The sequence below is a fragment of the Thalassophryne amazonica genome, chromosome 14 (genome assembly GCF_902500255.1).
Source record: "Thalassophryne amazonica chromosome 14, fThaAma1.1, whole genome shotgun sequence".
NCBI classification, from domain to species: Eukaryota; Metazoa; Chordata; class Actinopteri; order Batrachoidiformes; family Batrachoididae; genus Thalassophryne; species Thalassophryne amazonica.
In genome coordinates this window covers 12134796-12150295 of record NC_047116.1, presented here as the reverse complement: position 1 = coordinate 12150295, position 15500 = coordinate 12134796, and the positions used below count along the sequence as shown (strand labels likewise).

General features: G+C 45.7%; 1 protein-coding gene across 4 annotated transcripts in view; it reads right to left on the bottom strand.

Moving 5' to 3' along the window:
- Positions 1-15500, bottom strand: part of nalcn (sodium leak channel, non-selective) — a 241384-nt gene that overhangs the window by 192277 nt on the left and 33607 nt on the right. For all 4 annotated transcript variants that reach the window (XM_034185794.1, XM_034185793.1, XM_034185792.1 and 1 more), the window contains 3 exons: positions 10353-10504; positions 7142-7284; positions 221-325 (listed from right to left, as the gene is read on the bottom strand). In XM_034185794.1, coding sequence (XP_034041685.1) covers positions 221-325; positions 7142-7284; positions 10353-10504 — 400 coding nt within the window. The remainder of the gene's footprint in view (positions 1-220; positions 326-7141; positions 7285-10352; positions 10505-15500) is intronic.

Below are 15500 nucleotides of genomic sequence, written 5' to 3'. Positions count from 1 at the left end.
GCATGGTGACCCCAAGAAACCTGAGTTTGGGGTCAACAGGTCTGAAAAGCATCACTTGTCAATCGTTTTTCAACATTTGTCCAGTGCTGTGGGTTCCTGCAAACAATGTTTTTATTTAGTTTTTTATAGAACCAGGGTTTAAGAAAGAGCTTGTCTCCAACCATGTTTGTGTAATAGTGAAGCGAGTGTGTGTGTGTGTGTGTGTGCGTGTGTGTTGTACCTGTGTCGTAGCTGTGGAGGTGGTGCTGCTGCGAGACCCCCACATCTGCTGAAACTGGACTCTGATCTCAGCAAACGTTTCAATGATGACAGCAATGAAAACATTCTGTGTGGGGAAAAAAAAGAGTAAAAACAATGTAAGAAAAAAATGATCAAGAGTGGATCCACCTTATATTTCATTTGTTTATAGTCAAACTTTATTGCAGACTCCAACGTCCAAATAGACATACCATCACATACAAAACATAAAACAAATATGTAGTATAAGAAAAAGTGTATATATCACATAATGTTAAAAAAGAAAACAAATAAACATATATATATACACATACACACATATACATTATATATACATACATACATACACCCATACACATGTACACACCCATACACATACATACATACATACATAAAAAAGTGCTTATGCAAATTCAATAAAAAGGCATCTAATAAATAGAAGCAGTAAAAAATGCCATTAAAAAAAGTGCATACACATTCTATAAAAGGCACAAATACCAGTGTTTCCACATATGGGATTGGTATCTAACAGAACTGCACCTGGGATTGGTCAACTGCATAATGAGATTATTCCCAGACCCCTGCAGTCTACATATAAACTTGTACATCAGTCTTCTCACGGTAGCCTGGAAGGTGTTTAACCCTAAATCACAAAAGAGCTTGCTGGCACTACTACCCCTGGGCTTTTTGAGCAGGATTCTGAGACAGTCATTATACGCAACCTGAAGTTTTTGCAAACTCTCCTTCTTATACCTCACCCAGAGGGGGGCCGTGTACATAGGGGTACAGTAAGCTCTAAACAAGTTCACCTTCACTTCATCAGAGCAGTAATGAAATTTTCTCACTAACACATTGGCTTGGACATACAGCATTCTTCTCTGTCTGAGCATGTCAGCATCATCCTCCATCTTATCGTTAACAATGTGTCCTAGATATTTTACACTGGTGCACACAGACAGTGTTTGACCAGACAAATAGAAACCTGGAAAGATAAGATGTTGATCCTTCTTGGTCCTACATATCATGCTCTTTTTGGCATTATACTTGATGTCAAACCTGACCCCGTAGTCAGAACATATATTAAGAAGCTGTTGGAACCCTGCACTGCTGGGAGATATAATGGCCAAATCATCAGTGTACATCAAGTGATTGATTAAGGTGTTGCCCACAATACACCCTGTTCTACAATCTCCCAACTGCCTTGACAGTTCATCCATGTACAGGCTGAATAGGCTTGGGGATAAAACCCCACCCTGCCGTACCCCATTGCCAACTCTGAAGGGAGAAGATAAAAAACTCCCCCATTTCACCTGCATAGTCTGTCGGTCGTACCAATATGCCAGGATACGTATGATGCTACCCGGAACACCCCTATACTTCAACTTGGCGAAGAGCTTGTGATGGTTAACTCTGTCAAATGCCTTAGAGGCATCAATAAAGCCCACCAACACTGTTGAGCCATGCCCTCTGTACTTTTCTACTACTTCTTTTAATGCATAAATACACAAATCAGTACTATGCTTACTCTTAAAGCCAAACTGATTATCCGTGGTACAAATAAAATCCCCAATTCTGTCAAATATGACACTTTCTAGCACCTTTGACAGTACGCTGGCTAGGGCAATAGGCCGATAGTTATCCATACTCCCTACCTTCCCAGCCTTGTCTTTGATAACAGGTACTAAAATTACTGTCAACATAGCATCTGGCAGAATACCATGCATTACCAACCCTGTAAAACAAATAGCCAGCAACACAGCAACCCTAGAGCTGGCAAGCTTCAGGTGCTCTGCAGTGATATTATCCATGCCACATGCCTTGTTATCAGCCAGTTGCCTTATGGCTTGGGAAATTTCATAGGGGCTGATGTGTACCACTTCCTCCTCTATATTACCTGTACAGTAGGGCTCACTTCTGACACAGTTGAACAGAGCAGCATAATGCTGCCTCCATAGTTCAGTTATATTTTCTCCACCAAATACACCCTCAGTGTTACATGGCAGTGCTGTTTTAACCCTGTTTATATTCTTCACTTCTTTCCAGAAGCCAGTGACATTGCTGTCAAGCAGTTTTCCAGCCATAGAGTCAGCTCTCAAGGCTTGCTCATGCTTGCGAACAAAGCGTACTGCATATTTGTATCTAGTATTGGTTACCTTTTTATACTCATGAACCGGCCCCTGCCTAGGTCTACCAGCAATTACCCAGGCTTTATGGGCTGCCTTAGCTTCTGCATGGGGACCAGCGACATACCTATTCCACCCAGGCTGAGCATTTACAGCTTTATTAGGGAGAGTGAGTAGAGGTCTGCTGGCTTCTGATAAGGCAAACACAATACAATTATACATTTCACAGATGTCATCACAGTGAGAAGTGTCACTACAGTTAATATTCAAACATCAAATGGCATGCATAGGTAAATGTATTTTTCTCAAAAGTGCATCTGATCTCCCACAATAAAACAATACATCCTCTGAGGACAGTTTAGTCCAGTCTATCTTAGCCTCACTTATGATGTTATCCTCCCTCATTATCTCAGGGAGACACACAGTGTTAAGTATGAACTCAATAGGAAAATGATCAGCTGTGGTCACCTCATATAGTACTTTCATAGACCCAAGCATTGCATGAGCATCTGCAGTACATATCAGATGATCAAGCCAGCTAGTAGTTCTATGGGCTTCACTATAGTAGGTAAAACTGTCTGCAGGTAGAAGCACCTGACTAGATAGAACCAAATTATTGTTTTCACACATCCTGATCATATGCTTAGCAAAAGAAGAAGCATTATCAGAGATATCTGCATTCATGTCTCCAACAACATAAATGGTTGTACAGAAATTATCAACAATAAAAGAGTTAATAAATGCCAACCTATTCACATATTCATCATCATTATGTCTCGACTCATATGGTGTGTAGACATTCAGAATGATAAATTTTGTGTTACTCATCCTGACATGAACCCCAATACACCAGTCAGTTTCCAGTCGAACAACATTAATCACAGAATCAAACCTTTTATGCCACAGGATGGCCACACCCCCAGGGATTCTCCCCCTAATAATGCACTGAGAGAGATCTGTAGTTGACTCCCCAGCACCGTGAAAGTCATCATGAACATAATTCAACCCTCCCAAATCCTGTTTGGAAAGGAAAGTCTCCTGTAAACACAGAATGTCACAACTTTGAAGTATTTTATCCACCACAACACGTCGGGCTCTATCCCCAGCGCTGTTACCTACACGCAGCCCACGACAGTTATAAGAGACAACCCGCTTCACAGTTTAGGAGGAAGTAGCCACAGTTTCATTATTCTCTGACTGCAGCAGTTCATTTCTCCCCACAGGAATATTGCCAGCAGAGCCTCTGTGCCCACGGGGTTCAAAATACCTCCTCACATACACCTCAGCTGGCCAGATATGGGAACTGTACATGTCAGCCACCTCCTTACAATCTGCAGTGACATGAAAGGAGCCGAATCTGCTCCCATGCGATTCTATCTTCCTACATGTCACAGACTTACTGACCAGTTTCTCAGATAGATAGCTGCGCAAAGTCTCAGCATCCACATCTGGAGAAAATTTGGTGGCAAATATACTCACTCTCTTAGTTGTAATCACAGGAATGTGGCTCTCTGTGCCAGTGCCAATAATTCCGGGAGGCCTATTCCTTCGCTCACGTTTCCCCTGAGTGGATATAGGTCGCCTCTTAGGTGTTGACATTAATGTCCGGCTTTTTATGTCCATTGCTCACAACAAAACTCCACGGCGGTGACATACCTGATGTGCGAGGCTGAACGTTCTGTGTAGCCGCAGCATGGGGAGACGGTAACACCATCTCTGCCTGCTGAGCAGAGCCTGTCTTCCTCTGTACCTCCACCTCCCCTGCAGCAGCCACAGCAGCGGCCCTGCGGTCCAGGTTAAGAGTGCAGCTCTGCTCCATCGCCTTCACCCGGCGATTCACAGCCACAGTAGCTGCCATCAGATTCTCATTCACATCCGCCTGTGCTTCAATGGTCCTGCGCAACGCAGAAACTTCATTGCTTAGTTGCTCTATTCTTCTAAGCAGGGCTGAGGCGTCGATACTGCCAAAACCAACAGGTGGAAGTTTGTCCAGACGGTGTGAGACAAACATAGGCATATCTTCCCCAAACTCATTAAACAATCTCAAGCATGCCTTCACGTTTTTAACGTCCTTGTCTTTTCCCATATAATTAATTTTCCGTTGTGTTGTTGTCGGACATACCTCAAACAGGATTTGTGATACTTTAAGTTTGTAGTTCAAGGAACAGATACTTGAGTTGTCTCGTTTGACCTTTTACCTACAAGGCAGATTAATTCTTGAAACGATTAAATACACAGAAAATTTGAAGTTAACAACATCTGATGTTTTCCTATTCTCCATTATTAAAATTTAAAAGTCATAAAAAGGACAACATCAGCCGTCGCACATTCATCAGCCACCTTGTCTCAAGGGTTTATCTTGTAAGGACCTCCCCAAGGACACAGAGCCAACACTGGGACAGGGTGTGCCTTCTTACAGTGTGGTAAATGGATTGCTGAATTTAAATGTGGCAGCGTGAGCCTGGAAAAAGACCTTGGACATAACAGGCCTCAAACTGTCACTCCACAAAAGTCCACTGGCAAAATCCATTACATCATCTTGGCAGACGTTTCAAGACTCCACAGATGGGTATCTTTGAGGAATATGTCCAAACCATTATTCACAATCGACTCCAGATCGTCAAGTTTTAAACTACTCAGAAGTTTATCCTGTTCTTTAAAAAAAACCTTTTCTGGATGTCTGTCTTAATTAATTAAGTCACTTTAAGACATGATTTCCATCTCAGGGTTTTAGGAGTGGAGCTTGAATGATTTCTTTGAAATAGAAGCCAGACTTTTGAAAATTCACAGTCAGGTTTTTATAACACTGAAAAGCCCGTCAGACAGGAATAAAAATCTGCTTCTTGAGCAATTAGGCTGATGGAGATTTTCACTATCCTTTCTTGATCTGAGCGCAGCTTTGGATGCAGTTCACCTCAACAATTTTAGTGGCTGTCTGAAAATCTTTGCTGGCATCAGTGAGGTGGTTTATGCGTCACTAACAGGTCCTTATCTTAAGAATAAGCCTCCGTCTCTGACCAACTCTGTGAGTTCCCTCAAAGATCTGTTAGTCTCTGTTGGTCAAATCACAAAAATAAATAAATAAAATTTAAAAACTCTGTTGGACACAACTCCAAGAACCTGAAACTTCTCTACAATTAAACCGGTCAAAATCAGACATCGCCAGAATTACCTCATGTTGGTTATTCACTAACATGAAGTGCCTCATGTCTAGACTGGGCTTACTATTAATAAACGTAACACAAGACAGTGATAAGGTCGGTATAATTTTCAACTAAAATCGACCATTCAGTGTTCAAATTATAAATGTGCTGCAGATATGTTTCACAGAACTGGGTGTTTGTGCAATAATGTGACAATTCTACACGTCTAACAAAATGGAAGGGGTTAGAAATTCGGTCATAACAACAATTACAGCATTGATGTCATCATTGTGGAAAAGCATACTGGGTAATATCTTCATTGTACTTTACAACTGCAAAGTGCATTCATTCAGTCATTTTGTGCCACTTATCCAGGTCCGGGTCATGTTAGATGTAGACTGAGCAGCTCATCGCACACTTCACTATCCTCAGCCAAGTCCTCAAACTCTTCCCAAGGCATTCCCAAGCCAGTTGGGAAATATAATCCCTCCACCGTGCCCTGAGTCTTCCCTGGGGCCTTCTCTCAGTTGGCTGTGGCTGGAAGACCTCCCTACAGAGATGAGCAGGGGGCATCCTCACAAGATGTCTGAACCACCAGACTGGGGTGTCATCTGATGTTTTACAGATGCTGTACTGGACCATTGTGGTGAAACAGCTGAGCCAGAAGGCAAGGTTCTCAATTTACCAGTTGATTTACGCTCCTATCCTCACCTATGGTCATGAATATTGGGTAATAACCAAAAGAATAAGGTCGCAGATACAAGCGGCAGAAATGAATCCTCTGTCGGGTATCTTGGTATACAATCCTGGACATGATGAGAAGCTCAACTATCCAGGAAGGACTCTGAATAGAGCTGCTGCTTCTTCACATTGAAAGGAGCCAGCTGAGGTGGTTTGGGAAACTGCAAAGTTGTTTAGTAAAAATCAGTAACTGGGTAGCAGCCTCACATTACATGATGAACATATTTCAGTGTATTATATCTCTCGCTCAAAAATCAACTCAGCAAATCTGTTTTCAAGTCAGCTATACAAGTCAAATATTAAACTTGTTTAAGTATTTTCTGAATATCTTACCAATATCTAATATCTTACCAAGATCAAGGTCTTGGTAAGACACGGTTAACAGTTTATACTTTGGTACCGATGCTCATCACTGATTCCGTGAAGTGAATTAGAGTCTATGACCCTCCCTTGACATGTATGTAAATATAATGGTTCAATTTTTTTAAAACATAAAACTGTTCTGTTTGATAAAACACTACTGGTACTTTAAGACAGCATTTTTCCAATCCTGGAATCCCAAGTACTGCAGCAACCGTGTGTCCCTGATGTACTCAGACCAGATCAGCTCAATCAGGTGTGTTCAGCCAATCAATCGCTGGCTGAACAATGGAACCCACCTTATTTGGCTCATTATGTGCAGTTCCAGCTGGGGGAAATGCAAAATTCCCAGTACTTTGGTTCCTGATTGCAAGACACTGCTTTCGACCACAAATCTATTTTCATGTCAGTCAGAGGAGATTCAGTGATGATAATTAAGAAAAAGGTTTTGGTCTTCCGTTAGCCACTGCTGCCACATTACTGAAGCTGAAACCTTTATTATGTGATATGCTGCAGCAGTAAGGGATGAGTTCTAACCTTGACAAGCCATGCCAAAAAGAAGATGAGAGTGATAAAGTAGAAATAGGAGCGCCAGCGAGGGAAACTGTCAATGGCTCGATACATGAGGAACACCCAACCCTCCTGGGATGCTGCTTCATACACGGTAAAGATACTTGTGCCTAAAGAGAGAAACACATGAGATTCAGGGAGAGGTAGAGTCAAATCTTAAAACAAGAATATGATTCATGTGCTTGGCACGGTGATGCCTGCAAACTTCACACCAATTACCCAGGTTCCTCTCAAATTGAGCCTTTCTAACAGACCTCAAGTTTGACTTATCTATAATGAATGCACATTCTGACAGCTTAATACAGCACTGCACTCTCCTACAGTCACTCTGTCACAACAACTCCTACAATCCTCAATCGGATGCTCTTCAGTGCATGTCACCAACTCGTTGGGTGGAGGGTCAGCTCAGCACAAACAGCACAAACACTGTTCTTCTTCTCACACAAAGGGGATTTCTCCATATAGATAGCCAGTCAGATGGGGAGAAAAATCTGGAGATGTGGTTTTCTGGTATGTTAATATGCATAAAGCATGCTGAGATGTCGGCGTGTGTAGGTATTAATTGCTGTGAAGGTGCCGCACTCACATCCATAAGGTCTGAGATAAGGTAATGTGTACCGCGGGCTCCGCTAAGACTTCTCTGTCCTTCACAGCAGTTTAAAGATTAGTGGCAGTGCAGTGTGCACACACACTGGATTTAGGCTCCATTGAGCTGATAAGAATGCAGGATGCTGCTAAATGCCAAAGCTGATATAACAGTAAACAGCAATCCCTTCTCAGTCTCTTATACAGGATCACTCTTTCAAATATATGACAGAATATACTACAGCTTTAAAAGCGAGAGGGGGGAGAAGCAGACTGAATACTCGTGGAGATGCTTTTTCATTACCTGCATTGCCTGCAGTTTAAGAATAAACATCATTATGTCACTCTAACATAAGAACAAGTAGGGATGAGATATACAACCTAAAATTAATATCACTGGGTTTTTTTTTTCACTTTTCACAGTATGAGTAGTTTTGCACTATACGACCCCTTTAATAATTATCTTATTTGAGCAAGCGTTTAACATAGGGCTATTTTAATTTTCAAATATGCTCCTTCAAAGTTAAAATCTGGACAAACACTTCATGAATCAGATATTTTTATAGTTTACATTTTAAAAACCTGTCAGGGTTTGAGTTTTGTTTGCCTGTCTGTTTATTTTTGTCTGGTTTGTTTTATTATTTTCATTGGTTTTCTGTGTGTTTATTCTTTTGATGGATTTTTCTGCTTGGGTCTGTTGGTCTCTATCTCTCTTGTCTTCCCTGGGTTCTTCTCTTGTCTTGTCCCTGGGTTCTTGGTGGTGGGCGTTTCTCTCTGTCCTCGCCTTTGTTCTGGTGTTTTCCATGCACACCTGTTCCTAATTTGCAGATCATCACCTGGGGTTATATAAGCTCACTGGGTGCTGTTATTCCTCACCAGATTGATGCGCCTTGTGCCTTCTCTCCAGCTATGTATCTCATGTTCCATAGTCCTACCTACCACGTTGTGTTTATGACCTCCTGCCTGTTTGAATGACCACACCTTAGCCTGATGATTTTTGTACTGCTGTGTTTTTTGGACTGCCTACTTGTGTATTGACCAACCTGCCTGTCAAAGCCATGGCTGTGTTTAATTAATGACCGTTAAGACATAAATGAGCGTATGCAGCACAAAAGCCCGCAGGTTCACACAACAGAATCACAGTTCAACCATATTCCATGACTGTTCTGTTTTTTTGTTGTAAAAATTACTTTACAGCTGGTTATATCTACGTAAAAGACAAGTATTTAATAAGCACTTTGACTCACATGTGGAGCGCAGGAGAACAGAGGGAAAATGATTGCCTTCACAGACAGTGTTGCCAGAATTACTTTGAAAAAGTAATCCAATTACTGATTACTCCTTGAAAAAGTAACTTAGTTACTTTACTGATGATTCAATTTCAAAAGTAACAAAGTTAGATTACTAGTTACTTTATTAGTTACTTTCAGCAGCTGCCGACAACAACCCCCTGCTACCTCAACATGAAAATAATAACCCATTTTGCCAGTACTCACTTTACAGTCACCCTTTCTTGACTTCAAAGAACATAAATACTTGTTTTATAAAAATAAAATAGACATCTTTCTTGACCTCATATTTAACTGCTGGCATCACTGTAATGGTAAAACTTGAAATTTCTAACTTGCTTTGTTTATAAATGTAACTATTAATTTCTATCTAACATTTTTCTAACATTTAAATTCTCTATAAACATTTTAGTTGTTGAAATTATTATTATTATTATTAAGTAGTATTATTATTAGCAGTAAAAAAGGCTTCAAAAGTGGACCTTTAATCTAGGGGTGTTGTGGGGGACCACATCCCTGCCCCACTCCACGCCCCCTTTCCACATGGATTTGCCCCTGCTTTGGCGTTTGAGCAGGAAGAATGGATAACATTTATTTATGCAGAAAACACGACCAGAGTGGCAAATTTTATCAGTGTTTTTCATCATGCCATCCTTAGAAAGAGAGAGGTAAACTAAACTATTTTCTTTGTACTTCAACTGTACTTTGTACGTCAATATACAAATACCATATTTTCCAGAGCACAAGTCTCACCTGTAAAAAAAAAAAAAATGCTTTTTGCAGAGGAAAAAACCCTCACACCTACGAGCGTATTTCCTATATTATCAACTCTTTGATTTCTTTTTTTGTGCATTGTTGTAGAGTTCTTTTTATTACTGTCATTCATTCTTTTATTATTCAAGTTTATTTTTAGTGCTTTGATTCCTGACAGAGAACTATATAAATAATTACTATTATTCATCATGAAAGTGTGATTTATTTTTGGTATAAAAGTCACAATGGAGTATAAGTTGCAGGATCTCCCAAACTAATAAAAAAAAATGAAAATAACATGACAATATACGAGAGCGAACTTGTGAGCTGTTCAAAAGTTAGTAAAAGTAAAATTTTTTCTATGCACTCAAGACAAATTTCAAACCAGGAAAAAACTGTTGGAGCTTTGCACTCTGTCAGACAGAACAGAGGCTTCCATTGAAATGAAAGAGTGAACAGTTGTCATGGCGACATACATGTATATGTGGAAATGAGGCATAACGTAATAAATGAATGAATATGTGTAAATGTCCAGTGTGTGCTGTGCATACCGAGCTCATTGAAGCCACTGTACCCGAGTTCTTGCCGACTGAGACCCAACTCTTCCAGGTCCATGCATTTGAAGCCATAAGGACACTGGTAGCCCTCCCCATCAGGTGAACAGTGAGTGTCTGGGATGGCCAAGCTGTTCCATGATACATTACTGGCGAGAATAGAAAAAGCAGATGCTGAATAGTAAAACTGGCAATGTGAAATAGAAAAGTAAACTAAATAATGGTCATTTCTGAGCTAAACTGAAGTTGTTGGTGCAAACTGTGCTTATCTCAAGATTCCGTAACGTGAAGGAGATAAGAGTCTACAACTCCCCCTGGACAGGGCGCCAGTTTGACCCCCCGACCGCCATCAAAGCCAGCACCCATTTACAGCTGAGGGGACTGAGACAATGCAGTGTCTTGTCTAAGGACACAGACAGGTATAGCATGAGTGGGATATGAACCCACATCTACACATTGGCAGCTCCTGATGCACTGATGATCTACCTGCTCTACAATGTCCCTGTTGTTGTTTTTTTTACAACTAAGTAAGAGGTGCAATTCTCTAATGAAAATTAATGTGTTGAAATTGGCTGCCGAGACATTCATTCAAACTGTTTAATGGCTGCAGGATCATAAGGGAAACGTTATTGTTGTATCACAAAAGGGAATCAGAGCCGCAATGGTGAATCCTGATACAGCTAATTATATCAGGATGAACAATAACTCACACTTTACACGGCTCCACTTTTTGTTTCTTATTTCAGAAATGACAAACAAACTTGTTAAACACACACACACACACACCCTGCGCAGCTTCAACTAATGAAGCTTCAAGCAAGAGTTGGTGTTGTGAAAGTGTAGGAACATGGACCCACAACAGGGGGCGCAAATGAACGGACAATGGAGGTAGCCAAATAACAACACTTTACTGTTGTGACAAAAAGCACAACAAACACAACAGATTACAACAATAGACAAGAAGTCAATTCACACAATGTGTCACGTGGGCAGGCTCGAAGATAAGAGACGTCTGTCCAAAGCAGAACCGGAACCACACGATTTCCTCCGCCACCGAACCCCGGGAATACTGGAGCCGCCAAGTCCCGAACTCCCAGGTGGCCACTGCCTCCGCGTGTCGGATCTGGTACTGCTGGCGAGGAACAAAAACAGTTAAAGGTGGGTGCGTGTGCACCCAGCAACCCGTATGGCGGGAAAACCACCTCCTCCTCTCGTCGGAAGAATGTCTGCTATTTCACGCACAAAAGTAACAAAGAGTTAATGTTGACAAAAGACAACACAGTCGGCTGAGAACGGTACCTTCAAGGTAGAGCGATATCTCGGCAAAGAGGTGGAGATGTCGTCCTGCTGATATACCACTGCTGATCTACCACTGCTGATCAGCTGATTGGTGACAGCTGTCGTAGGCGATAAGTGACAGCTGTCACCCCGGCTGCTCCTGTGAGGCGGCAGCGCCCTCTGGTGCCTGGAGCCCGCACTCCAGACAGGGCGCCCTCTGGTGGTGATGGGCCAGCAGTACCTCCTCTTCAGCGGCCCACACAACAGGACCCCCCCCTCAACGGGCGCCTCCTGGCGCACGACCAGGCTTGTCCGGGTGGTGGCGGTAGAAATCGGCCAGGAGGGCCGGGTCCAGGATGAAGCTCCTCTTCACCCAGGAGCGTTCTTCGGGTCCGTACCCCTCCCAGTCCACCAAATACTGGAAGCCCCGGCCCATCCTACGGACATCCAAGAGCCGGCGCACAGTCCAAGCCGGCTCGTCATCGATGATCCGGGCAGGAGGCGGTGCCGGACCCGGAGCACAGAGGGGTGAGGTGTGATGCGGCTTTATCCGGGACACATGGAAAACAGGATGGATCCGCAGTGAGGCGTCAGCTTCCGGCCTCACTGCGGATCTGGACTGATGACCTTAAGGATCCTGAAGGGACCGATGTAACGGTCCTGTAGTTTGGGGGAGTCCACTTTCAGGGGAATGTCCTTGGTGGACAACCACACCTCCTGCCCTGGCCGATACGCAGGGGCCGGGGTCCGCCGACGGTCTGCATGGGCTTTTGCCCTCGTCCGGGCCTTTAGCAAAGCAGAACGGGCGGCGCGCCACACCCGACGGCACTTCCGCAGGTGGGCCTGGACCGAGGGCACACCGACCTCTCCCTCAACCACCGGAAACAACGGGGGCTGATACCCCAGACACACCTCAAAAGGGGAGAGGCCGGTGGCTGAAGACACCTGGCTGTTATGGGCATACTCGATCCAGGCCAAATGGGTAATCCAGGCCGCCGGGTGCGCGGCCGTCACGCAGCGCAGGACCTGTTCCATCTCCTGATTGACCCGTTCTGCTTGCCCGTTGGTCTGAGGATGATACCCGGACGAGAGACTCACCGTGGCCCCCAATTCCTGGCAGAAGCTCCTCCAGACTTGCAAGGAGAACTGGGGACCGCGATCGGAGACGATGTCTGTTGGAATCCCATGCAGCCGGACGACGTGGTGGACCAGGAGGTCCGCTGTCTCCTGAGCAGTCGGGAGCTTCGGGAGGGCCACGAAGTGGGCCGCCTTGGAGAATCGGTCCACTATCGTGAGGATGGTGGTGTTGCCCTGGGACGGCGGGAGGCCCGTGACAAAATCCAGGCCGATGTGGGACCAGGGGCGATGAGGCACAGGCAGTGGCTGGAGCAGTCCCGATGCCCTGCGGTGGTCAGCCTTGCCCCTGGCGCAGGTGGTGCAGGCCTGGATATAATCCCGGACGTCGGCCTCCAGGGACGCCCACCAGAAGCGCTGCCGGACAACTGCCAAGGTCCTATGCACCCCTGGATGACAGGAGAACTTGGAGCCGTGACAGAAGTCCAGGACTGCAGCCCTGGCCTCTGGTGGGACGTAAAGTTTGTTCTTCGGCCCAGTTCCGGGATCCGGGCTCCGTGCCAGGGCCTCCCGGACGGTTTTCTCTACATCCCAGGTGAGGGTGGCCACGATAGCGGACTCCGGGATGATAGGTTCCGGTGGATCCGACACCTCCGTTTTGACTTCGTCTTCATGGACCTGGGACAAGGCATCCGATCTCTGGTTTTTGGTCCCGGGACGGTAGGTGATCCGGAAGTCAAAACGGCCGAAGAACAGTGACCAGCGGGCTTGCCTGGGGTTCAGCCGCTTGGCGGTCCTGATATACTCCAGGTTCCGGTGGTCAGTGAAAACCGTGAATGGCACGGACGTTCCCTCCAACAGATGTCTCCACTCTTCAAGAGCCTCTTTCACCGCAAGGAGTTCTCGATTGCCGACGTCATAGTTCCGTTCGGCCGGGGTCAACCTGCGGGAAAAATAGGCACACGGGTGAAGGACCTTATCGGCCTTTCCGCTCTGGGATAGCACGGCTCCTATCCCTGAGTCCGAGGCGTCCATTTCAACCACAAACTGGCGACTAGGATCGGGCTGCACCAGAACAGGTGCAGACGAGAAGCGCCGTTTCAACTCCTTGAACGCGGCATCGCACCGATCCGACCAGGTGAAGGGGACTTTTGGAGAGGTCAGGGCTGTCAGGGGGCTAACTACCTGACTGTAGCCCTTAATGAACCTCCTGTAGAAATTTGCAAAGCCGAGGAACTGTTGCAGCTTCCTACGGCTGGTGGGTTGGGGCCAGTCTCTCACCGCCGCAACCTTGGCCGGATCAGGAGCGACGGAGTTGGGGGAGATGATAAACCCCAGGAAGGACAAAGAGGTGCGGTGAAACTCACACTTCTCGCCCTTCACAAACAGCCGGTTCTCCAACAACCGCTGCAGGACCTGACGTACATGCCGGACATGAGTCTCAGGATCCGGAGAAAAGATGAGTATATCGTCTAGATATACAAAGACAAATCGGTGCAGGAAATCCCGCAAGACATCATTAACTAATGCTTGGAACGTCGCGGGGGCGTTTGTGAGGCCGAACGGCATGACCAGGTACTCAAAGTGACCTAAGGGGGTGTTAAATGCCGTCTTCCACTCGTCTCCCTTCCGGATCCGAACCAGGTGATACGCATTTCTAAGATCTAGCTTAGTGAATATCTGGGCTCCATGCAGGGGCGTGAACACTAAATCCAACAAGGGCAACGGGTATCGATTACGAACCGTGATTTCGTTCAGTCCCCTATAATCAATGCATGGACGAAGTCCGCCGTCTTTTTTACCCACAAAAAAGAAACCTGCACCCATCAGGGAGGTGGAATTCCGGACCAACCCGGCGGCTAAAGAGTCCCGGATGTAGGTCTCCATTGATTTGTGCTCAGGTCGTGAGAGGTTGTACAGCCTGCTGGACGGGAACTCAACGCCTGGAACCAAATCAATGGCACAATCGTACGGACGGTGGGGGGGAAGGGTGAGCGCCAGATCCTTACTGAACACATCCACAAGGTCATGGTACTCCCCCGGCACCGTCCCAAGATTGGGCGGGACTCTGACCTCCTCCTTAGCCGGGGAACCGGGAGGAACCGAGGAACCTAAACATACCCGATGGCAGGTTTCGCTCCACTGAACCACTACCCCGGACGGCCAATCGATCCGGGGATTGTGTTTTAACATCCAAGGGAACCCGAGAATCACACGGGAGGTGGCAGGAGTCACAAAAAACTCGATCTCCTCCCGGTGGTTCCCTGACACCACCAGAGTTACTGGTGGTGTCTTATGTGTGATCAGAGGGAGTAGGGAGCCATCTAGTGCCCGCACCTGCACAGGCGAGGTAAGCGCCACCAGAGGGAGCCCTGCCTCCCTGGCCCATCTGCTGTCTAGCAGATTCCCTTCAGAGCCCGTGTCCACCAGTGCTGGGGCCTTCAGGGTTAAATCCTCATGAAGGATTGTAACTGGGAGTCGTGTGGCGATATGGGTATGTCCCACGTGAATGTTTTGGCCCACCCCTAACCCAGTTTCTAGGGGCGGGCGTTGGTGTTTAACCGCTCGGGGCAGTTCCTCACTTGATGCTCTACTGAGCCACAAACAAAGCACGCTCCGAGGACCAGCCTCCTCTGTCTATCTGGTGGCCTAAATGTGGCCCTGCTCGTGTCCATAGCTTCATCAGCAGGGGGAGCTGTAACCACACGGAGCGTAGAGGCCGTGGAGCGTGGGGAGGGCGGAACTCGGTCGGAACCGGAAGGGAGAGGGACGGCGCGTGCCCGGCCACGCCCT